At 50.3% G+C, this 23,842-nt stretch overlaps 1 protein-coding gene across 2 annotated transcripts in view; it reads right to left on the reverse strand.

Annotated features, from left to right (window-relative positions):
* FAM3D (FAM3 metabolism regulating signaling molecule D) overlaps positions 1–20,141 on the reverse strand; it is a 33,779-nt gene extending 13,638 nt beyond the window's left edge. The window contains exons 1-4 of one of the 2 annotated variants that reach the window (XM_005547502.5): positions 19,899–20,141; positions 8,850–8,900; positions 6,981–7,088; positions 3,049–3,072 (exon numbers count right to left, since the gene is read on the reverse strand). In XM_005547502.5, coding sequence (XP_005547559.1) covers positions 3,049–3,072; positions 6,981–7,088; positions 8,850–8,862 — 145 coding nt within the window. In that variant the 5' untranslated portion in view covers positions 8,863–8,900; positions 19,899–20,141. Of the gene's footprint in view, positions 1–3,048; positions 3,073–6,980; positions 7,089–8,849; positions 8,901–10,823; positions 11,042–19,898 lie in introns of those variants that run through there. The other variant, XM_065540857.2, reaches the window with a different exon arrangement.
* Between the last annotated feature and the right edge of the window lie 3,701 nt (positions 20,142–23,842).

Here is a 23,842-nt window from a genome sequence, read left to right on the forward strand (position 1 = left end):
ACAGGCAGAGGGTTCCAATTCTCCCACTGGGAGCTCAACACGGTGTTGGGAGCCCACTGGGTACTCACTAAGTGGCACCTCTGGTGATGTTGGCTGTTCCTAAGACCTACATCTTCTCCATGCAGCCTTCACAGGGTAAACTGGGGAGGTCCATGCCTGAGGAGAGATGCTGGTGGTACCTAGAGATGTGGCTGAGCGGCTGAGCCCTCAATGTGCTCTTTGACAGCTGGGATGACATCCGCCCTTGCAGCCTGGCATGTTCTAATTCATCCTAATGTGTGCTTTTTAGCACCAGCTGACAGTTTGGAAGGCAGCATTAGGGAGGATTGGGTAAACATGGATTTGGAGAATGCTGACCTGCTAAGGGAAAGCGGGGGTTGGGCAGCCTTTCCCTCCCCAGCCCCTGTGCCAGGCGTCTGGCCAAGGTCTGCCAGTGTGTGCTTTGGAGCAAAGCTGCAGGCTCCTTAAGGAAGCTTGCAGACGCCAAGACCTTGCTACATGCAAGGCACTGGGGCTAGGACTTTATGTTTATTATCTTATTGACTCATCCTGAAAACTCCTGTGCCTGGCACATAGTAGGCACTGGATAGTCTTCATTGCATAACACATACAACATTTGGGCCAGGATGCACCTGAGGCTGGAAGGGACCATGTGGTTTCCAGGGCTTTCCCTGGTCTATAAGGAGCTTTTATGTGAATCAGGAAAATGCACCCCTCTGGAGGGGGCACAACCCACTTGTGCCAGGCTTGTAGGTAAAGGTGCCCCTTCTAGGAGCAAATGCAGCCCACACCAGGGAACCCTGCTGGCTTAGTTTCCCTTCACTGAGCAGGCAACCCTGAGAATCTGAGAGGAAATGCTTGTTTGGGGTTTCCCCTCTCCTGGTTTCAGCACACACACCTGATGGGTGGGACTGAACTCAAACCATGACATTGTCACCCAGAGAGTGGGTAGGGGGCAGAGGCATCTGTGAAGGGCTGTTCAGGAGAGAGTGGGTATCCAAGCCTGTGGCTTAGGGGCGAGAGGGCCGGACTGGGGGTGGACCAACTCCCCTTCTCCTCCTTCTTCGCAGGATCCCTATGAAAGGTGCCCAGCCTCCACCTTTGGGATTGGCTGAGGAGCGATGCTGGGGAGGGAAGCCAGGGCATGGCTCCTGGTCTCCTACAGCCTTGGGGTCCCACCTCCAGCCACGTTCACCCCTCACCCAGAGAGTCTCACCTATGCAGGGAGATCATTCCCAGCCCTGGGGACCACTTCTGGAGTTTGCCCAGAGCCTAATCAATTGCAGCTAAGTCTGATAAACCTGATGTCAACAGGCTGGCTTAAGCAGGCTTTTCCAGCATTGATTTTCTGACCATCCAGCCTTCACGGTCATGCTGCTGGATGAAGGGAGATGAGGCCAAGGGGGGCTCAACCTCTGGGAGGCAGGAGATTTGCTCTCTGGGTTCTGGCATAGAAGGCCGCTCCCATCAGCTGCCTCAATCCCTGAGACCCCTGGGAACCCTTGTGCTGTTGCTCAGGGCATGGAGCTGGTGTGCTACCAAGAGCACTAGGGCAGGGGTGCATTCAGGAAATAGGCTGCTCTTTCATTAATCTGCTTTGTGGCTTGCCAGAAATTGCTCCCTTTATCTTTGCCAACTGTGAAATCAGGGAGTTGGTTTAGATCAGGGTTGTCAAACAGGTTTCCTCTTAAATGTCAATGTGGACCTCCTGTTAAAGGCTTAATGATAAAGTTCTCAAGTCTGCCTATGGGCTTGGAGGGAAAGAATGCTGGGATCGATTGGAGATGTCTGCTATGGGAACAGGCAGGGTGGAAAGCAGCATGTGTGCTTGAATTTGCCATCTCCCCAGCAGGTGATGTCTAAGCATTTGATAGCAACAAGATGCTGTGACACTCTGTGTTCACTTCAGAATATGACTGAGGAGGCTTCAGGGAGCTAGGGTTAAGGGTGTAGGGTGAATGATTTGTGTTGCTTCATATTGTCTTTGCCTTCTGTAACCTTGCAGTGTACTGGGGCACCCATGTCCTTCTTAGTCAGGTAAAATCCTATTTTAGGAGCCACAGCCCTCTTCAGAGTCACCACCATGTTGAGAAGGAAATGGAGAGGGCCTGGAGGTATTGCCTCTTGCAAAGAGGGGTTGAGGGGGTGGGCTTGGGACTAGATGGTGGAGGGGGTTTGACTCCTGCCTCACCACTTATAGTTATGTGACCTTGGCCAAGAGATTTCACTTCTCAGTGTCTTAGTTTCCTTATCTACAAAAGGGGCTAATTATAGCACCAACATAAGGTTGTATGTAGGATTGCATGAGATGCCTGTGAAGTTCTGAATCCAGTGTCTGGCACATAATAGGCACTCAATCAATGTTACTACTGCCATAATCACAGCTCTCCCTCCCTTCCTTGTCCTGACTCTCTAGCCAAGGCCTCCACTGGAGCATTCTTGCCTCTAGGCCTTTGCAGAGAGGACACCTCCTCCCAGAAGCCTTCCCTGATCCTCCCATTGGAAGAGGGTGCCCCTCCTGGAACCCAGAGCACTTTCTCCACTTCTCTTGGCAGGTCTAACATTTCCACCCCAACAGACAATCAGCACCCCTTCTGTTTGTCTCTGGGGCCCCTGTAGTGCCTGACATGGTCTCTGGCACTTTGCAGCAGGAATCCTGAGCCAAGCCTGGGGTCACTGCAATAGGGTTAAGGAGCTCATCCCTGGCCCTTGGGCTCCCAGCTGTGTGGGGTTGTCGGGGGCAGGAGATGGGCAGGGGCAGGGTGTGGTCCAGACTGCAGCAGGGGAACTGAAGAAGGGGCAGAGTTGAACTGTGTCCCTACAGTCTGAATGGCTGAGAGGAGGCCACCCCTACCACAGGGCTTAGGGACTTTAGAAGGCACCGTTGGGTCATGGAAGGAGAGGATCGGGAAGAATCTGGAAGCCCAGGTTTCTTGGGAACCTGCAGGGTTAGTAGCAGGGGCCCTGGGCCTTCTTGCCCTAGGGCAAATGGGAGCAGGGGGTGAGTGGATGAGTTTGGGGGAGGTGTGGAGCTGCACAGATACTCACGGATCTCCTTGGTGGATGGTGGTGCTGGAGAGAAGACAGAATCTGGTTAGAGGAAAAGCACTTCGGACCCTCCTGCAGGAGGGAGGTTGGGGGCTAGGGGCTGGGGAGTGGGAAGAAGGGGCTTTAAATTGGCACTATTGAAATGAACTAAAAATCCCTTGCCACTGTCACCCCTTCACACAAATACATACACACACAGCACACATATACACAGATACACATGTGTACACATATGCACACACACATACACATGCACACACATGCATGCAGATATATGTGACACTCATGTATGCATACAGACACAGACATGCACACATATACAGACACACGTGTGCACATACAGACATGTGTACACACACATGCAGACATACATACGCATGTGTGTGCATATACACATGTACAAGACACACACGACTCTCCCTTGGTTCAAAAGAAGCTGGACTGTTTGAGACCCACTGGAATTTGTGCCCTAGTTCCTAGTATATGACTGCATGAGACATTTAACCTCCCTGGGCCTCAGTTTCCTTGATGGCACATGAAGATGGCACATGTGATGACAGCCACCCTCAAGGGGCTGTGGAGGGGGCCCAGTGAGATCACTCTGTGAGAGCCGAGCCCAGTGCCTGGCCCCTGGGCCCCAGTGAAGGGTACAGTTGTGCTGCTGTGGGTGTTTGGCCCATATTGGGGTGTCTCTTTCCTGACTGTCCGCACTGCATACTGTCTGCACTCGCTCTAGGGCCCTTGGCCACTTCCTGACATCTTATACCACGTCCTAGTTGTTTTGCTGGTTCTACATCGTATCTCCCACCATGCCAGCAGTGACATCTGGAGGACAGGACCTCCAGAGGAAGCAGAAATGCTAGGGGAAGAAGCTCTCCTTTTATGGGGGAACCCCCCAACACTTACACACTTTCCATTTGGTTCTCAGGGGCTGTCCATCTGGAAATGTCCCTACCCCTTGCCTCCAAGGCCCCAGGAGTGGCATGAGACCCAAGCTGGGTCAATCATAGTATCACATTCCTCTGGAGACAGAGCCCTTCCCTACTTCCCTATGTTGATATATAGCTGTGTGGGGGAGAGAGAGAGAAGAGAGAGAGAGAGAGAGAGAGAGAAAGAGAGAGAGAGAAAGTGCTTTTTCAGCCAGGTGAGAAGATGAGCATCAGGAGAGAAACCATCATGCCTGCCTTAGAGAGAGAGCTGCCCATGGAATGAGGCCCTAACCTGTTGAGGTCAAGTAGCAACAAGCAGAGCCCAGGGATGTAGAAAGAAGAGAGACCGGCTTTGGGACCTTCATGGGAGACTCCCAGATTCAGCCACACCTGAAGTCACAAGATGCCCGTAATGGACCATCAAGACATGTTTTGTTGAAACCAGTTAGAGCTGAGTTGGTCACTCTCATCTGAAATAACCCTGTCTAACTTTCCAGGCACAGGGGTTCTTATTCTGGTTTCTGTGCCATGATTCTCTTTGGCAGTTTGGAAAAGCCGTGAACTCCCCTCAGAATAAAGTTATTCTCACTTCCCTTGAGACACTTATCACTTTATACTCCAACAGACTGTGTTATTAAATGCATAAAGTAAAATAAATTGGAAACCAATTATATATCAATGTAATATATTTTGCAAAAACAAAAACCAAATTTGTGCTATAGTAATATATGTGCTTCTATATCAGTGCATTAAATAATAAAATGAGGGTATGTGCACCCAGGTTAGGAACCTCTGAAGTAAATGAAAATTACCCCCTTCAGTGCTGAAACACAAATGGTTCTTACTGGCCATCTTTCCCACTGGTTACATTTCCTGCTACTGTAAACATTTCTCGAGACTCTGCATCATGTTAATGCACTTTCACTTTTCTACATGCTGTAATCAAGTCTGTTTCTCTGACTCAGACCATGAGCAGGGCTATGTGTTCCTCATTCAGGGTCTCTGGGGCCGAACACAGAGTTCGAAACCCAGCAGTCACTTGATGATGGTTGGTTGGAGGTGTTGACTTGTCAAACCTCAAGTAGCTGGATACTGAGAGACAAATAATTACTGGGTCTCTTTTCAATTACTACCCCTTTCCCACCTCGGGCTGGGGCTCTCTCCTCTAGAGGACACCCCTGAGCCTCCTACACTGACCTGGGCCCCTCACCTTTGAGGCCATTAATGCAGCCACATCACTGTCTAGTTTGTAAAAACAGCGATCCTGGGGAGGTGGTGGGGACATGGTGGCCACCAAGCATCTATATAAACTTATAAATCATCTCAGCATGGGCTGTGGAACATGCTTGACTAGAAGCAAACAAGGTAAGGGATCACAGACACTCCACTGTGGGGTCATGTTCAAGACTGGTTTACTTGCTGCCTTAGGAAGCTGGGAGAGGCCTGGGTCAGTGATGTTTGTGAAGATGTCAGTGTAGGTGGTTCTTGGTCTTCAAACGGGACGAATCCAGAGATACAAATCCCTTCCCTTCACTTCTTCCTTTGATCAGAAAGGATTTGAACCTGGAACACCTGGGTTCCTGTTCTTGTTCTAATATCTCCAAGAGGAACTTGGGTGAGTTTTTAAATCTCCTCAAGCTTCTGTTTTCTCAGAACACACGTGAAACCACATCAAGGATTGTGCTTGAGTCCATTCCACAACCATGCCATAGATCACTCTGTGGGACATTTGTGCAGGTTAAATGAGACTATGCATGTAAAGCAGCTAGCATCCAGCATCCTTCCACTTGTCCATCCATTCATTCATTCACCTGTCCACCCACCCATCATCCACCAACCCACCCACCCACCATCTACCTATGTTGTCATCCACCCATCCATCTACTCACTCATCCCTTCTCCAGCCACTCGTCCATCCATCCACCCTTCCCTCCATCTACCCACTCATCCCTTCTCCCCCAACCCATCCATCTGCTTATCTTTCCATCTATCCATCCAGCCATTCACACATGCACCCACCCACTCATCCATTCTCCACCCACCCATTCATTCACCCATCTCCTCATTTGCCCTTTCATCTGTCCATCTACTCATCCCTCCATCTACCCATCCAACCATCTATTTATCTATCCACCCATCCACTCAGCCATTCTTCACTTATCCATCCATTTATCCATCCATCCATCCATCCATCCATCCATCCATCCATCCATCCATCTCTCCATCTACCCATCCATCCATCTACTCATTCTGCCATCTACCCATCCATCCACCCATCCATTTATCCATGCATCCATCCACCCATCCACCTGTTTTTTTTTTTTTTCACTCATCAAATGTTTACTAGGCATCTGCTCTGTGCCAGGCACTTAGAGAGGTGAATGCACACAACATAAAATCCTTGTCTTCAGGAAGCTCACATTCTAGGGTGTGGAGACAGGCAACAAACAACGAAACATAAAAACCATAATGACAGATAATGGTGGTGTTCTGATGGAAAAAGCCTGACATGAGAGAAGCTAAACTAGGAGGAAGGGGTGCAACCTTAGCTGAGACTGGAAAGCAGAGAAGGAGCCAGGCGGGAGGGTGGGTGGCAGGTCGGGGGGATCTGCATGAAGAGATACAGGAAGAGGGAGCAGTAGGTGCAGGTGAAGACACTCAATACATGATTTTCTTTCTTCCCTTCCTCCCACCTCCCTTCCTTCTGTTCTTCCTCCCTCTGTTCTTCTTCCTTTCTTTCCTTCCTTCTTGGGGTCACCTTTTCTAAGTGGTCCTCGATGTGGGCACATGTGTTGCCCAGGGCCTTGCAATGCACCTCTGTTCCCCATGGACTCTACTCTTCCTGGCAGCCTGGGGGTGCCCCCTCTCCCTGAAATGGCTGGGGTCCCAAAGGTGGCACAGCTTGTCATGTCTCCAGGGTCACCTAGGGATGGAGGGAAGAATATGTCTTCATCCTCCAGGCATGGTCTGCAGTTGTTGCCCCCAGCATTGAGCCCCACTCACCCAGCCAGCGTGGCAGACGGATGGTTTTCATGCTGAAGCTCATGTAACTTCGAACAAAGATCCATGTCGTGATTATGGCAAAGATGAGGGCCAGGAGGCGAAGCACACCTGCCGAGCAAGGGGATGCTGCCAGGAGACCACAGAGCCAAGACCACATCGCAAGACCACGTGTGAGTTCTTCCCGAACTGCACAGACCCCATGCTATAGGCTCAGACCACATCCACGCTGGGGACCAGACCATGGGACCATGTGTGAATTTGTCCAGTGGCCAGATGGTGAGATTGTGCTGCCAGGTCATGTGGCAACATTTACCCAAGTGGGTCCCCTAGGAGAGAAAGTTAAAAAGGTTCCTGCCTGGGCTCCACTTAGCCCTCCAGAGAGAGAGAATCTCTAGCAATGAGGCCAGCATTCTGGACCTTTCTATAGCCCCTTAAGGGGAGGCCTGAGAACTGCAGTGGGAGGGCAGGACTCTGGGAGGGGAGCTCTGGAACAGGAGTAAAGAAGGCTGTGGCCAGTGCTCAGGGCAGCCAGCAGTGCTGTGTGACTCTGAGCAGGAGCTCAGCCTCTCTGAGCTGGAGTCCCTCAGGCACAGAGCAGACATGGTAACACCCTTGCCCCTGAGCTTGTTGGCAGGGATATTGTAGTTGTCAAAAATAGGCAGCCTCCAAGTGGCTTGGGGTTGGGGCCGCCCCCCACAGTTTCCATCAATTCTCCCTCAAGGCCTCCACAAATAACTGCACACTGGACTTGCTGTGCAGCTTCCAGACAAGCCACAGCTCCCTGATCCCTGCCTCATGGCCAGATTGCTTTCTGATTCCCCTATGTGATTGGGGAACAATGCCACACATGGGGATGAGCCACCTGCAGTTCCCTTTCTTTACAGGGACCAGAAAGCAGGCTCCATTTCACATCCCTGCTACCTTCTGAATCAGACCCACCCATTCTGCTGTGACCCTCGAGGCGCAGGCCCAGCTGTGGCACCCCTCCCTCTGACCTCCCTGTCGGCATCTCCCCTGTTCCTCAGCCCTGAATTCAGCTCTAGAGCCTTGAACTAGTCTCTGACTACTCAGGCTGGGGAGAAGGCCCGCTGGGTCCTGTGGGGCGGGATGCAGGTCTGTCGGGACGTGGTCTTCAATGGCACAGCATGGCTCTAGGCACGCAGAATTCCTCTTGAGTATCAGCTCATGTTCACACAGAACTCACTTTTGTGCCAGGCACCATGTGAGCAACTTTTGAATACATTATCTCAGTTCATTCTCTGACTAACCCTGTGTGCTGGATACTATTGATTATTCCCATTTTACTTATGAGGAAACTGAGAGGCGGTCACTTCCCCACTGTCACTTGGCTGGTAAGTGTCAAAAGTGGGGTTTAAACCCAGAGAAGTAAGCTGACTTCAAAACCCCGTGCTCCTGACTCCTTACAGCTGTTCTGGAATGTAAACGAGGCAGGTGCATTTCCTGTTTGCTGCCTCAGTTTCCCTCTCTGTACAGAAGGGGTTACAGTATGAAGGTGTGGACTAGAAGGCCTTTGCCTCCCTTGTGCCCAGCCCTGTGGTGTAAAAATTCTAGAATAGCCCTCCTCGAGGTAAATATTTTTGTCTCTAATTTCCAACCAGGCCAAGGGTTTCCAACATGGGCACTCTCAACGATCCCAGCCAGGTGGGGCCTCTGTGCAGAAGTTCCTCCTGCCCTTCAGCCTAGAGACAGGAAGTCACCTCTTCTACTCCTCCAGGCTCCCCTGGATTGCTTTCCTCCTGGAATTTGGGCCTGACCATTTGAGAACAGATACAGCCAAATCACTGTGAGCCCAGAACGGGTGGACACAGCTGACAGAAAAATGCCTCCAAAACCAATTTCAGAGCCTACCTGACACTCTCATCCTGTCCAGGTGAAGGGTGGTTTGGGGTCAGCTTCCACCTATGAAGAGAAGAAAATCCAGTTGGAAACTGGCATCAGGTCTGCAAGTGACCAGGCCTGAAGATGAGGGACAGGGACTTCTACCTGGGGAGATCATAATTCTTTCAGTTGGGTTCGTCACCACCTGCCATATGAACAAGAGGGCAACTTTCCTCTTTTTCTGTCTGCCTCCACCTCTCCTTCACTCTTGTCCCTGGAATTTTATATTCAATTCGCCATGTTTTTTTGAAGTGCAGAAAATAGAGAGAAGTGTAGTCTGGTAAGCCACTGTCTTTTGTAATATTTGATTTATTCACTTATCCATCTATCTATTTGTTCATCCATCTGTTCACCCATCCATCCGACAATCCATCAGTTGATTTATCCATCCATCCATCCATCCATCCATCCATTCATCCATCTACCCATCCTCTATCCATTCATTTTTCCATCCATCTATCTATCCTTTATCTACCTGTCCATCTATCCTTTTATCCATCTGTTTGGCCCTCCTTCCTCTCCTTCCTTCCTACCAGCCAGCCAGCGAGGCTGAGCTAGCTAGCTGCAGTGAAACCATCAGGGAGCAGAAGCCCAAGCGATCTTTGTTTATCGTACCAAAATAAACAGTAATCACAACTCACATATTACAGGTGACTTTGTGCCAGGTGCCATCTATGCATTATCTCTTTAATCCTCACAGCCCCCATGTTAGGAATGAGTAAGCAAGACTCACCGTGGCTAAGCCCAGGGTTGTTCGGCTTGCAAGGGTGACAGCCAGAATTTGGATGCAGGTTTCCAGCTGCTGAACACTCCTGACACCCCCTTCCTCCGCCCTACTGGGGTCTCACTGCCAAGAATTTTTATCTCAGAGGAGGGTTGAAACCAATGTTCCCTCCCTTATTCAGTTCTGAGCAGAGCAGGGTCATCCTTCTCTCCACCTCCCCCTGTATCACCCTCCAGGTGCTGAGCAGTTACCAGTGATTTGCAGCTTTGAAACCCCCAGGAGGTCTGTGGAGACTTAGAGGACATTAGGTCTTTGGTCCCAGACTTCCCACACCAGCTCCAAGGCAGCAGGTAACCTTCTCTGACTGTGATCACCTCTCCCACAGCTCTTCCTGCCCCTCCCACCCCAGAATCTTTATCCTAAAAATCCATCTCAACAGACATGGTCTCCAAAGTTCAACTGCCAAAGGCTGAGACCTGAGACAGGAGACTGGGCTCACGCCTGGCACAGCCCCCAACACCCTCTTCAACCTTGGGCAAGTCTATTTGCCTCCTTGGCCCTCCTGTATGTACACTGAGAGGTGCTCTGTCTGGACCAGTCGTTAATGTTTAAGCAACAATAACAACAACAGCAACTACAAAACCACATCTCCTCCTGTGAATTGAAAAGTCCTCCCACCGCCCTGATCCTACTCCTCTGGGGCCTTCCAGGTTAGAAAACCGGGCTGCCACTTGGCTCTACCCACAGACAAATTGTGGAACTTTAACTTCCTGAAATTCAGATCACCAGCTTTTTTTTTTTCCAGATAAAAAATATATTATGATCATGACTGTGCTTCGGATGTGACCTACAGTCCAAGAACCTAGGTTCCTGGATAAGACTCAAAAGACATTTGGGAGGAACCCCATGTTAGATAAGCCAGGAGAGTCGGTGGCTGGACAGGATGGAAGGACAGGGACAGGGTTGGACAGATGGGGTTGGATGGACAGACAGACATGAATATTCACAGAGGGTGTGCAGAGACATTCCAGTCTGGGACAGGGGTGAAGGGGGAGAGGGAGAGAAGGGGGAGTGGGGAAGAGAGAGAGAGAGAGAGAGAGAGAGAATGAGAAGAGGGAGACAGAACAAGTACTTTTAATACGCGCACACAGATTCAGAGAGAAACACTCAGAGACTGACGAGAGAGAGAGGGACAGAGACAGAGGGTAGGGGACACACACCTGGGCAGAGGGCTAGCCTCTTGCTGTCTTGTCCATGCTGAGCAGGAAATCTGGCTTCAGGGCAGTGGGGTGGAGAGGGCCGGGGGCCAGTCCCTGTTGGGCTGTGAGAGCTCCCAAGCCTGCTCTTCCTCTGGGCTGAGTTGCCCACCCAGCACCTGCAGGCCTACCTGGTGTCCTGAGTTTCTAGCCTGCTCACCCTGGTAGCCTGTGAGAGCTCTGGAGCTGGGGCCCAGGACTGGCCTGCTGGGGTGGGGAGGGAGAAAGAGCAGGTACGTAGGTACAGGAACAGGTACGCGGGGTGGAGCAAGAATCCCTCTGTAGCCACCCAAACCCAAAAGAGTGTGTTTTCTCCTTCTTCCTGTTGGAGATTGTCCCAACCTGTTATTCAGGTTACAAAGTTGCCCAGCAAAGGAACGAGGAGAAAAGTTCTAGTGGCCTGGATGCTTACCTAGCCAGCCTAGCATGGCTAAGTCGGCTTTGGGGTGGTGTGTGTGCAAGTGGCAGTGGAAGGCGAGGGGGCAGGGCTGGGGACAAGGTGGGGTTGGTGAAGGCATGAATCACTGCGAGCCACCCCATTCCTGCCGTTGTCCATCCTCACTGTCCTTGGACATCTCCCTCTGTCCTGCCCTTCGCCATGGCTCCCTTCTCATTTCTGGCTGCAGGTCAGCCATGCGTGTAAGCCCCAAGCTTCTCTTTTCAATGGCAGGCCTAGGCTGTGGGGCGTTGAGGAAGTGCTGGATGAATATTTGGAAACTGAATGAATTGAATTCTTGCATCGTCCTGGAAGGTTAGAATGATTAAACCACCAGGTAGAGAAGGAAGCTGAAGTTCAGAAAGGGCAAGTCACTTGTTTAAGGCCACACAGTCAGTTGTAGGGCTCATTTCTAAAGCATTCTCTGAGCATCCCTGGGAAGACGGGGAAATATGGCTGTGAGCAAGACAAGTTCTGGAGCAGCCCCAGGCCTTTGCACTTCCGAGTCCCTCTGTCTGAACACCGTTCTCCTATTTCTTTGTCTGGAATACTCCTACTTATCTTTCAGGTCTCAGTGGAGAAATCACGTCAGGGAAGCCTTCCCTGACCCTCTGAGTCAAGGTTCAACACCTACCTGTGGTCCTGGATGGGAGCACATCCATTATGGCAGCCTGCCCTGTCATAAGTGTCTGGCCAATCAGAGCTTCGCAATTTCCCTGTGATTGGTTCAGGAGTGAGTATGTGATCCAAGCAAGGCCAACCAGACTTTGCCCTGCGATTGATGTATGGGAAACTGGGGAGAGAGAGGCTCTCTTCTCCCTGGAGATGCTAAGCTAGATGCAATAAGTCTGGGGCTGCTGAGGTCCCATCCTCAACCTCTATGGTGCATCCCTCCTGTGGTAGACGTGTCCTGCCAGCAGATGCAAATACAGGGGCAGAGCAGCTGGGTCAGTACATGTGATCTCAGTCTTAAAAGAATCAGGCAGTGAAAGTCTGTGATGTTGGGAAAAGAGGACGAATTTTTGGATCAGACAGACTTGGGTTTGCCACTTACTAGTTGTTGTGTTTTTCCCCACATCTCTCCAGGCTTTGATTTCTTTCCTTTGTGGAAAGAAGGTGACGCTATCTACCTGTCCTGGAAGGGGTGTTGGGCAGTGAGGCCACCTGTCTGGAAGGGGTTCGCCAGCCTGGCAGGGTCCACTTGTCTCTTCCCTGTTGATAGGCCCCATTCACTCTGCTGCCTCTCGCCAGTGCACCTCCAGGACACGATTCCTATACGGATGTTTGTTCTTTCTGCAGACCCAAAATGCCATCACAGCATCTTTCTGCCTGCCGGTCTGTGACATTTCTTAAAGGCCCTACAGGAGCTGGGATGTCAGCCTTCCTGCTGCCTGTGGCCTTCTGTACACAGGGCCTTTCATCTCAACCATGACCTGTCCCAGAGCCATGATGAATAGAGAAAGAGATGCCGTCTCTCCAGGATGAGAGCGTGGAGCAGTGCACCCTGGTGGAGAAATAAGTGGCTATTTTCCCTGCTTAAATCCTGGCTCCTGGCCCTTCCCCGGCATTCTGTGAATCTCTCCATGAAGGCACCTTGTCAGCCTTCACAGTCAGCCCTGATTTTCAGGCCAGCTTCCCCTCCAGGGAGTGGCTCTCAAAGGCCTTCTTCATCCGCGGCCAGATGCTAGCACCAAGGCACACAGTAGGTATGCAGTAAATGTTGTTGGAAGGAAGGAAGTGGGTTACCATTTGGGAAAGGAAACTGGGAGGTAAAAAGCTAGGAGCTGCTCCCTCCGTCTAAATGACTTCTTTTTTTTTTTTTTTCACCTCATTCCTAACATTTTTCTCCGAAGTAGAAGTCTGCCCAGAAGACAGGCTCAGAGTCTAGAACCTGACTAGTCTCTTCTGGAAATTCAAGTCCGGCTATTTTTCTCATTATCCTGGGAAATTCTGCAGACAGAGTGTGGTCACTAGCGGCAGAGAGGTTCTATCAGTTCTTCCTCTTCAGGCTTCTTTCTGCTCCGCTTGCCTCTACCAGCAATGCTGCTTGAGCAAGAATTCATTGCAGGGGGTGAAATCTGTGTGCATGAGTGTGGAAGATAGAAACTCTACAGAGACTGACAGTGACAGGCCTGAGGGAGACAGACTCCAGAAGAAAGAGACAAGACTGAGGTAGAGAGACAAGCAGAATGAAAAAGAAACAGAGACACTCAGAGACTGGAAGTGACTGGCATATCAACAGACACACAGGCGCACATGTAGGCATGCGTGCACGTGAGTCAGAGCACTGCCATGGGTCCTGCCCTGAACCAGGGGGTGTGCAACCCTGCCCAGCCCCAGTTGTCCCTTGCTGTGAGTCTCCCATCATCCCCAAAAGCCATCCTGAACACCCGCAATTGTGGCCCAGGCCTGTGTGAAGTAATCAAAGTAACCAGAGGCCCCCATTCATGCTCTAAATGGTCCTTCTTATAAACACCCAATATTTATGGACATTTATTGATCATGTCACCAATACAGAGGGGGAGATAAACAGCGAATAAATCCATAAACAATAAGACTGGTGGTTTGAACAATTTGTTCCAGTGACATTTATTTTGGAAGGAAATAAGCCCATTATTCCCTGTTTTAATTTTATTTATTGGTGTTAATGGTTTTCTCCAGCTGTGGCCAATGGTAGAATTATTGGGCCAGTCAGAGCTTAATGGCAGGAAATGCAAGAAGATACGAAAAGGTGCAGGATTCTGAGGGTTTTTACTCCTCAAGTTCCTGGGGGGTGCTTCCCAGAATAAGACAACAAATGCCACATGCCAGATACTATCCTGAGACTCTGACTTATTTTAACTAATTTAATCTTACAACAGCTCAATGAAGAAGTAAGGGAAACTGAGGCACAGGGGTCAAGTCATATAGCTGGTGAGAGTTAAAGATAGAAAAGATCCCAGAAATAAACCCAGGTGATGTGTGTCAGGAGACCACATTCTTAACCACTTTGCCCAACTCAAGCACAAGTTGTAAAGGACCAGATAGCAAATATTTTGGGCTTGGCAGGCCATATGTTCTTTTACAACTACTCAGCTCTGCCTTTGTAGGAGGAAAGCAGCCACAGACAATATATAAATGAATAAATGTAACTGTGTTCCAATAAAACTTTGTTTATAAAAACATGTGGCTGGCTGCATTTGACCTGTGGGCTGTTGTTTGCCCACCTCTGCCCTAGGTGTGGCCTCTTTTAGCTCCAGGTGGACTAGGCTTCAGGTGTTCCTTTTGCTGAGCTTCGGCTTGCCTGGCTTTGGCTCAGCTAAGGTGAGGGAGAAAGGAGGCTCCCATGGGATAAGAGTGAGTTTCTAAGATTCTGTTCTTGCACCCCCATGTCTTTCACCAGCCAGTACCCTCCTCAGGGGGTGGCTCCATGAGCTCTGCTCACTTGGCAGGGGTCAGCCACCTCTCCCCTCTCCCCTCTCCTCAGATAGGTTTTAGGGAGACTTTCCTCCCATTCACCGGACAGATCAACCTCTGAAGGTGCTACGCTCAGTACCTGGTCCCCAGGTCACCCTCAGTAAGTGGCATCTCCAGTCATATTTGCACCCTTCCACTTTGCAGAGGCCTCGTGTGGCCTGGGAATTTGGAGTCTGTATAACATGGTGGCTAAGAGTGGGGGCTTTGGTGCCCATCTAGGTCCTGCCATGGGAGTGTGGACACAGTCCCCTCCCGGCCTCAGCTTCCTTTCACATAGCCATCATGATCTCTAATTTAGTGAAGATTAAAGGCAAGAATGCACCCAAAACCCAGCCCCTGGCACAGAGGAAGTGCTCTGCAAGTAACAGTTGTTAATCAAGCAGGCCTTCTTGCCCTCTCCCTTGGAGATGCTCCTCGAACCCTCCATCCCCCTTCTCAAGGAGGCAGAAATAGGCTGAAGAAGAGGGTGTGCTCCACATGGAAAATGGGTTCCTCCAGATCCTAGCAGAGCAGCTAGAGAGAGAGGAAGCCATCTGGACAGACACACAGCCCTTTCCCTTCCCTCCAGTGTCTGAGGGGATGGGGGAAATCTCAGGATACTGGACATCTTCAGGTCCATTAACCCCAGAGGCCAGTTTGTGCCCCAGAATTTCTCTTTGCTGAAAGCTGGGCGTGCATCTCCAGACAGAACTAACTGGATCAGGGTGGGGCTGCGTGGAGTATCTGGGTTCACCCCCTGGCCCTGCAGGCCTGCTGCTGGCCTATCGGAATCACTTCAGCAGGTCAAGCATGAAGCATGAAGAGATTCACCTCCCGCCCAGTGGGTAATTCATTCATTTCCGTCTGAGACAGCTGGGTCTTGACCTCTTTAGTTAGCCAACATGGCTGCCTCCACAACGAAGTCAACAGTGGCTTGGGAAGCCATTAGGAGATAAGTCTTGCCTGGGAAGGCACGGGATCAGGAGATCTCACTGAAGAAGCAATAATCTTAATAACAATCACAATAATAATTCTAATAAGTATTATTAGTATTCTGCCAATATTAAGTCCTGTGTCTTTTCATTTAAATCTCCCAACAATCTTACTGGCAGATTCTTTTTCTTAACTGCATTTACCAGTGAGGAAAGAGCTTTAGAAAGAGTAAGTGGCTGGTCCAGAGTCACATAGGTAGAATGACTTATGTGTTACTGCCATCTGTGACTTGGCTAACAGTAGTTTAATAAAGTAGGGACAGTTTGGAGTCGGGGTGGACATCTGTTTCCCCTTCTTCTGCTGACCACCCTAATTTTCCTTTGGGAATCAACTCCTCCCTCTCAGGCAGTTACTCCCTTCTCTGACTCCAGGAGTGGTTCTGTGGTCCTGGCCTAGCAGATGAGTGTGATCTATCTCTGGGTTTCAGAGATGAGGTCAGACATGGGCAGGTGGCCCAAGCCAAGAAGACCAGAGCCTTCCTAGAACTTTTTGTTCATTTGTTTTTGAAATGGAATCTCACTCTGTTGCCCAGGCTGGAGTGCAGTGGCAATCTCAGCTCACTGCAACCTCTGCCTCCCAGGTTCAAGCGATTCTCCTGCCTCAGCCTCCGCAGTAGCTGGGACTACAGGCATCTGCCCCCATGCCCAGCTAATTATTGTATTTTTAGTAGAGACAAGGTTTCACCATGTTGACCAGGCTGGTCTCAAACTCTTGACCTCAAGTAATCCACCTGCCTCAGCCTCCTGAAGTGCTGGGATTATAGGCGTGGGCCACCATGCCTCGTCTCCTCCTAGCACTTTTGAAGGACTTTCCAGGAGAGTGGAGCTGCCTTTCTGCTGGAGAGGCTAAGTTGGGATGACTCCGAACTGGAGATGTTATATATGTCTTTGCCACCACATGAGTACAGGCTGTCTGAGCATAGAACAACATGGAGAAAAGGCTCCCAGACATAGACACAGAGTGCTGGGCGTGTCATTTTAGCCCCCAGGTCTGCCTTCTTGAAGTTAGAATTATCTCTGGACTTTCCTGTTGTGTATGTCAATACATGCCCTTCATTTGTTGGGCTGGTTTGAGTTGGTTTCTGTCACTTGCACCTAGAAGATTCCTACCCGATGCATGATTTTCTCATTTCAAACTACGGTTACATCTGCAAGAAAGACTCGGATTACATTCCCACCCTACTCCTTCCCTCCTGAGGTTTGAACACTTCAGTCCTCATGGGACCTAAAGAATCAGGGCAACTCTTGGCTTTTTCTCTGTGTCTTCAGCAACAGCCTCCTTCCTGATGGCTTCCATACCAGAAGCCACACTGCTCCTGACATTTTCACCAGAATATTCCTCCAACACAGAACCAATTGTACCTGCAGAAAGGTCCAAGGTCTTGGCTTCGTGCCTGGCTCCTAGCCTCTCCCTGGCCCTGCTGGGTGATTCCCAGCTCCCAGCTCCGTGCCTCTGCTCATAGGGCTTTCTCCACCAGGGCTGCCCTCACCTCTCCTCGCCAGAGGAATCCCATACTTTGTGGAATGTGACCTCCTTTGTGAGGTCCCCCTTCTGCGGCCTGTGCAGGCCTGGATCACTGTCTCTGTGATGTGTGTGTGTGTGTGGGAAGGAGAGAAGAGTGTGGTGGCCAAATGCCTGGATGCTGGAGCTGGACTGCCTGGCCATAAAGCTTCTCTCTACCGTTCATAGCCTTGCCGCCTTGGGCAGGTTACCTCACCTCCTTAGGCCTCAGTAGTTCATCTGCAAAATGGGGATGATAAGACCTCCCATGCAAAGATACTGTATTTAAACCACCTAATCTGTGTACAGTACTCGGCACCATTCTATAGACACAATCAACCCTCCATATGCATTGTCCATTATGGGGACTGCTGTTTGTACTGATCACATAGAACTTGTTCACATCTCTTGTACAGTGCAGTCCCTGACTCCCTTTACTCTCAATCATTGATGTGACTAATTTATCTGATAGGCTGTGAACTTTCTGAGATAGTGTCTGATCATTTCTGAATGTCCAGTTCCATGCAGACTGCCTGGTGCATGGGAGATTCACAGCTTGGACAACAGCACTGTCCTATATTGTGCACCTACTACGTGGCAAGCATCATGGTGGTTTACACACATTGTCTTTTTCAAAATGCACATTGTCAAATCCCAAGGAATTTTCTACAGTCCTCATTCTTTTGAGATAAGGGAGGCTCACACAAGCCCATAAGATAGGCAACTTGCCTAAGGTCACCTGGCTGGGAAAAGGGCAGAACTGGGATTCGAATGCCAAAGGCAGGGTTGCTCTCCCCACAACCTCAAAGACAAATGTCTTTGTCTCCCCAGGCCCCTCCTTGGGGAAGCAAACCTCTGAGCCTCCAGAAGCAAGGGATTGGCACCAACTCTAGGAAACGTCTGCTCCTCTCCAGGGTACCTGCCCTCTGGGACTGCAGGCTGGGTGGGGGCTGCCAGTTCCCCAGGCAGGCTTGTGGGCTGCCCACCTGAAGTCTCACCAGGCCTGCCAGTAGTAGACAGGTAGGTCTCCTCCAAGGAGGAGCAACTGCCCCAGCACCAGGAAATGTTGGCAAATGATGACTTTGAATATCCCCCACCCCAGGGAAGTGCCAATGAGGAAGTTAGGCCCCTGGGTTCTGGAGGCTTCAACATTCCTATGGGAAGCAGCAGGGTCTGTGTGTAAAGATGGAGTTGAGCTCAGGAAGATGTATGCACATGATGACCATAATACAGAAGCCCCTAAACCCTCAACCCTAAACCCAAGGACAGACAGGTAGATGCGCAGATTTGGGCAGATGCTGAGCAATGGCAAACTCCTCCCTAGCCTGTGCAGACCTGGGCGCGACCACCTCACTGACCTCACCTCCCACCACCAGCTACTACCCCTCTCCTGCCTGAGCCACTCTGCCCTCCTCTTTCTTTCCTCCTATTCCCCCTTCTCAGAGATTCTCCACTGACCCAATCTTTTCCTCCCCTACCCTTCACTCCTGAAGGACCTGGCATTCTCTTGGGAGAAGTCTGCCCTGACTCCCAGGCTATCTCCATGGCGTATGTCAAAACTGTTTTGAAAATGACTATCTGTGCAAGTTTTCCCTTTCTGATTATAACCATGTATGATACCTCGTCTTATTAATCATTGTGTCTTGTTTACCTGACATGCAGGAACTGCCCAATTAGTGCTCACTGGATGAATCATCTAGAAGGACACTCTTGTACCCAGGCAGCCCACTTTCAGCCATGGACTTAGAATCCACTGCAGCGTAGAGTCAGTGTGGCATAGTGGGCAGGAGTGCAAGCTTTGTAGCCAGATTGCCTGGGCAAGTTACTAAATCTCTCAGTACCTTGGCTCCCCATCTGCAGTGTGGAAATAATCATGGTGCTTTCCTTGTAGAGGTGATAGGAAGATTAAATGTGTTATTATATGGAGAGCACTTAGCACATCATACATGTTATTTTATGTACTTTAGTGATGATTATCATAGTTGTGTAGACAACGAGAACTTCAGGGATTGATAGGGGATATTCAGACTCTCTCTCCCATTTTACAGATGAGGAAACCGAGTCTTAGTGAAAGGGACTAGCTCAACATTACATAGGTAGAAAATCTCTCAAGTCCATGCACCTCATGACTTTTCAGATCATTACCTTATGAGAAAAATGAGATTTGGGGCCAAAGAACAACATTCCTTTCATTTTTATTCATTTTTCAAATATTTGTGTGGCTCACTGTTGATCATCGGAATGTGTGTTTTTGAATGAATAGATGAGTGAATGAAAGAATGAATGTTGGGGGCCCCTGTAGTTAAGGAAAAAACCCTGCAGTGTGGGTTACCAAATCCCTGGCTGGCATGCCCTACAGTTCTCTCTTGTGCCCAGGGCAGACATAGCTAATCAATCATAGCATGCTTTTGCCTGAGCCCGAACCCAGCCCCAGAATCCTTCTTATCACAGTCTAATTTCATTGATCAGGCATGGTGCCTCAGATGAAATCTGTTTGCCTTCCTGAGTCTGATCTCAGGAATCTCTTCGATTATGTGGTTTCCTTCTTTTTTTCCTTTCATCATTCCATCTCAGGCTCTTTCACTCCTATTTCCCACCCTCCCCACCTCCATTTTCCCCTCTCTCAATCTTGTGTACCTGGTGGCATAGCCCTTTCCATTCTGGGGGGGACGTACCCGAGGGCTCGAGGCTCCCACTTCCCTGCTTCGATGGAGAAGGCGAGGTGGTCCAGCAGGTGCCGTGGGTCCCTGACCCAGCTGACTGCCACCCTGGGCCAGCTTCTGAGAGTCCCGCCTCCCAGTTGCTGGAGGGGTAGTGGCCTCACAGGCGGCCCTCCTCTAGATGCAGCGGGCACAGAGGGTGAGACGGAGTGCTGTGGGCAGCCAGTGGGCCGGCTGCTCCTGCCCTGCGCAGGCTCTGCCCCTCCTTCGAGGAAGTTTGCTATCAACTCTCCCTGCCCTGTTAAACAATCTCATAAGGAAGGAGGAAGTTTAATCTAAGTGCTCATGGGGGAGGAAATGAGTCTAAAGTCTTGCCCGGCTGAGGAGTGGCTTAGAGCCTGCCTGGGGCCTGAGGAGAAGGGCCATGTTCCCTTCCTGTAGAGCTATCCTGGCCTTGGCAAGGAAGGTTTGGGTGGGAATTCAAGCAACTTAATCAGGAACGAGATACCATAGTCTGCCTTCGAAAACAGCCAAAAAACCTTACAGAGAACCCGAGCCTGTGCTAACAACCTCCTCAGGGTCTCGGGGGTGTAGGGCTGGTAAAGCGAGTAGCTGCAGCTGATGATCACCTGCTCTGAGGTTCTGGACTGGAGTCAGGGGGTGCTGGAGGGGTTGGCTGGGAAGAGGGGAACCCAGGCAAGAAACTTGGGACAGGAAAGATGGAGGAGGTCAAAGGCGACTGCAAGATATTAAGCTTGGATGATGGAAAAGGGAGGCTCCTTGGTCAAGAACGAGGAAGATGGGGGAGAGGAAGTGGTTTGGGGAAAGGTTCTGGATTTGGGTTGGGACACACTGAATTAGAGGTTAAAGCTGGAGAGTGTGGGGTGTGGATAAAGGGAAAGAGGGAGAAAGAAAAGAAGGGCTGGTCAGTGGTAGACTTAGTGAAATGGTAAATGCAGCCTTTGTCTCCCTTCTCTCTCCTTAGGACCCAAGGTGCAATGAGAGGGGCTCAGCTTCCCCCTCCCCTGATCCAGCACCCCCAGGCTTTGTCACAAATCATGGTCTCTTTCCCAAATGCTTTCCTCTTAGGAGGAGTTCTTGCCTCGGTCCTTGGCACACAGGCTCCTGGCGACTTCCTCCCTTGTTTGCTGACCCTAAATGCTTCCGTAGGCTATGTAGTCCACTTGGAAGGAATATTCAGGGGCATGAGGTCCAGCAGCTGGTCAGGAAATAAAGATGCGTGCCCAGGGAGCTGGTGCAAGAGAAGACCAGGGAGCGGACCCTGTGTGATGAGGTGCCTGGAGTGGCCCCAGTTCTGCTGTTCCAGCTTCCCATCCCCAGGTAGGCACGTGGGCCCCACTCAGGGTGTACCCCAGGGCCAGGCAGTGCTTTCCTGCACCCTGACTGGCTTTAGGACTGGCCCTGTCCTCTGTCCCACCTCCTCGCCTCTTGTTCTCCCTTCTTTTGCTAGGACAGCTCTGCCCATGACTAGTGCCTGGGTCTCGTTCAGACCTGACCTGCAGTGTCACCTCCTCAGGGGGGCTCTCCTGACCCTCACTTCCAATGTAAATAAGCACACAAGTGTAGGGGAGTAAAAATGGCTTTCTCTACCCTTCTAGCTTCCTTGGCTGGTCAGGAATTAAACTGACAGCAGGGAGAATAACAGGAGAAAAGGTACAGACATTTATCACATGCGTGGGGGCATCCCAGGAAAGAAAAGGAATTCCTACACCCAGTGAGATTTAGAAGCTTATATACCCTCTTCACAGGGGAGAGAGGGGTGGGGTGTCAGCACCGTAGGGGAGAGTAAATGATTTCTGGGGAAGACGAGTGGCCCTCAGCAGGACTGGTGACGACAGCCTGTGACAAAGGCTATCTGGATGTGGTGTGGACCTTCAGACTCCTGTGAAACGAGCCAGTCTTGGCAGATAAGATTTCCTGAGTGGAGATTCATGGCCACTGTCTTACCTCTGGAGAATCTGTCTTTAGACAGAAAAGGAAAACTCGGAAAGCCCCTCCCTGCAGTTGCTGTTCCCCAAGTGACCTCAGTTCAAAGTCTCAAAGTGGCATATTTTGGGGTGTCATTTCAAAACTCCTTCACAAGCAAATCATTTAAAATTGAGACATTCTGTGAAAGAACCCATGAAAGTGATTCCAGAACTTTCCTCCGCGGGTCGTCAGGGAAGGCCCCTCTGAGGAGGGGTGCTTTGAGGTGCTGTGGTAACAAAGGAACATAGACCAGCGGCTTAACAACACAGCTGTGTATCTAACTGCTCTGGGGGGCAGGAACTTGATATGGGTCTCACTGGGTTGGAATCAGGGTGCTGGCAGGCTTGTATTCCTTTCTGGAGACTCCAGAGGAAATGTTTTTTGTCTTTTCTAGTGTCTAGAGGCCACCTGCATTCCTTGGCTCATGGCCCCTTCCTCCATCTTCAAAGCCATCTTCAAAACATTACTATGTTGGGTCTCCATGACAATTCTTCCTTCCTTACATCTCCCTCTAACTCTTTTCTGCTTTCATCTTCCACTTTTAAGGACCCGGTGACAATACTGGGTCCACTTGGATAATCCAGGTTAGTCTCCCTATCCTAAGGTCAGCTGATGGGCAACTCTAATTCCATTTGAGACCTTAATTCCCCTTTGCTCAGTTATGTTATATATTCGCATGCTCTGGGGATCAGGATGTAGACCTAATCCCATTAGGGGGCCAAGAGTCAGCTAATCACAGGTGCAATTGTGTTTCATTTTCTTTATCAAACTTAACAGCCTAAAATGATATTTCCTGACTATTATTTACTTGTCACCTGTCTTGCTCTACTGGAAAGCAAAACCCAAGAGGGCAGGGACCTTGCAGGTGCTGCTCGTTAGAACAAAGACTTACTGAATGAATGAATCGGGTGATTGAGCTTGAGCTCATTTCTGCATCAGAGTTAACACAGACAGCACTGGTCTGAGAGCCGGGAGCTGTGACCCCCACTGCACCCTGTGAAGTTGTGTGACCTGGAGCCTTCCTTTCCCCTCTCTGAGTCTCAGGCATTCTCACCCCAGCCCTGGGAGGAAGGAAAGGCACAGGGCAGCCACCCTGAGGTCTTCAGATCTTGAAGGAGTTAATTGCTGTCATGAAGTCGTCACTTGTTTCCTCCCAATGGCAAAGGTCCTGCTGAAGCAGCAGCCTGAGCAGGTATCCGAGGAACACTCTCCCCAGCGCACACTCGGGAGCAGTCAGTGGGGTCTGGCATTGGTGCTGGTTCCTGGGCATGCCACCCCCTGCCCCACCACCCCCTGCCCTACCACCTCCCACCACCGCCCAACCCATGACACAGGTGGAGAACATGGGTCCTGGGTCAGACAGGCCTGCTGGTATGTCCTAACTCTGTTTGCCACCGGTGGGGTTACCTTGGTGAGTAATTTCCCCTTCCCAAGCTTCACTTTCTCTTCTATTAAGAAGGATAATCTCTGTGTTACAGGGTGGTCAAGAGAATAAAGGAAGAGAGTACATTGGAAGGGCCTGGCCCATAGGAGATGCTGAGTAAATGCTGCCTGTCATCATCATTACTTCTTATTGGTGTAATATCCCACCTGTGAATCAGAATTCCCTGGTGAAAGAGACCAGAATGCCTTCTCTTCTGTCTCAGAGGGCAACATTGACAGAGTGGGTTTCAGTGTCAAGTCGAGATACAGGGCTTGGCAGGAGGTCTTGAAAGTACAATAATTGGTGATTCATCCTTTCCCTGGGGTGTTGGTGCCAAAGGTTGCTGTGGTGGCAGGGAGGAGGTGGGAAGTGCCAACAGCCCTTTCATTGCCAATGAACTTGGACACTGCCTCTGCTGCCAGCCAAGCTGTATATATACTTAGGGAAGTTATTGTAACACAAAAGTGTTCCTGGGAACTGACAACTCTCTGGCCCAGTGGCACGGGGGTAAAAGAATTTACCAAGACAGTTGTAGGTAAAGAAAGGT

Source organism: Macaca fascicularis, chromosome 2 (assembly GCF_037993035.2).
Source record: "Macaca fascicularis isolate 582-1 chromosome 2, T2T-MFA8v1.1".
In the NCBI taxonomy this organism is placed as follows: domain Eukaryota; kingdom Metazoa; phylum Chordata; class Mammalia; order Primates; family Cercopithecidae; genus Macaca; species Macaca fascicularis.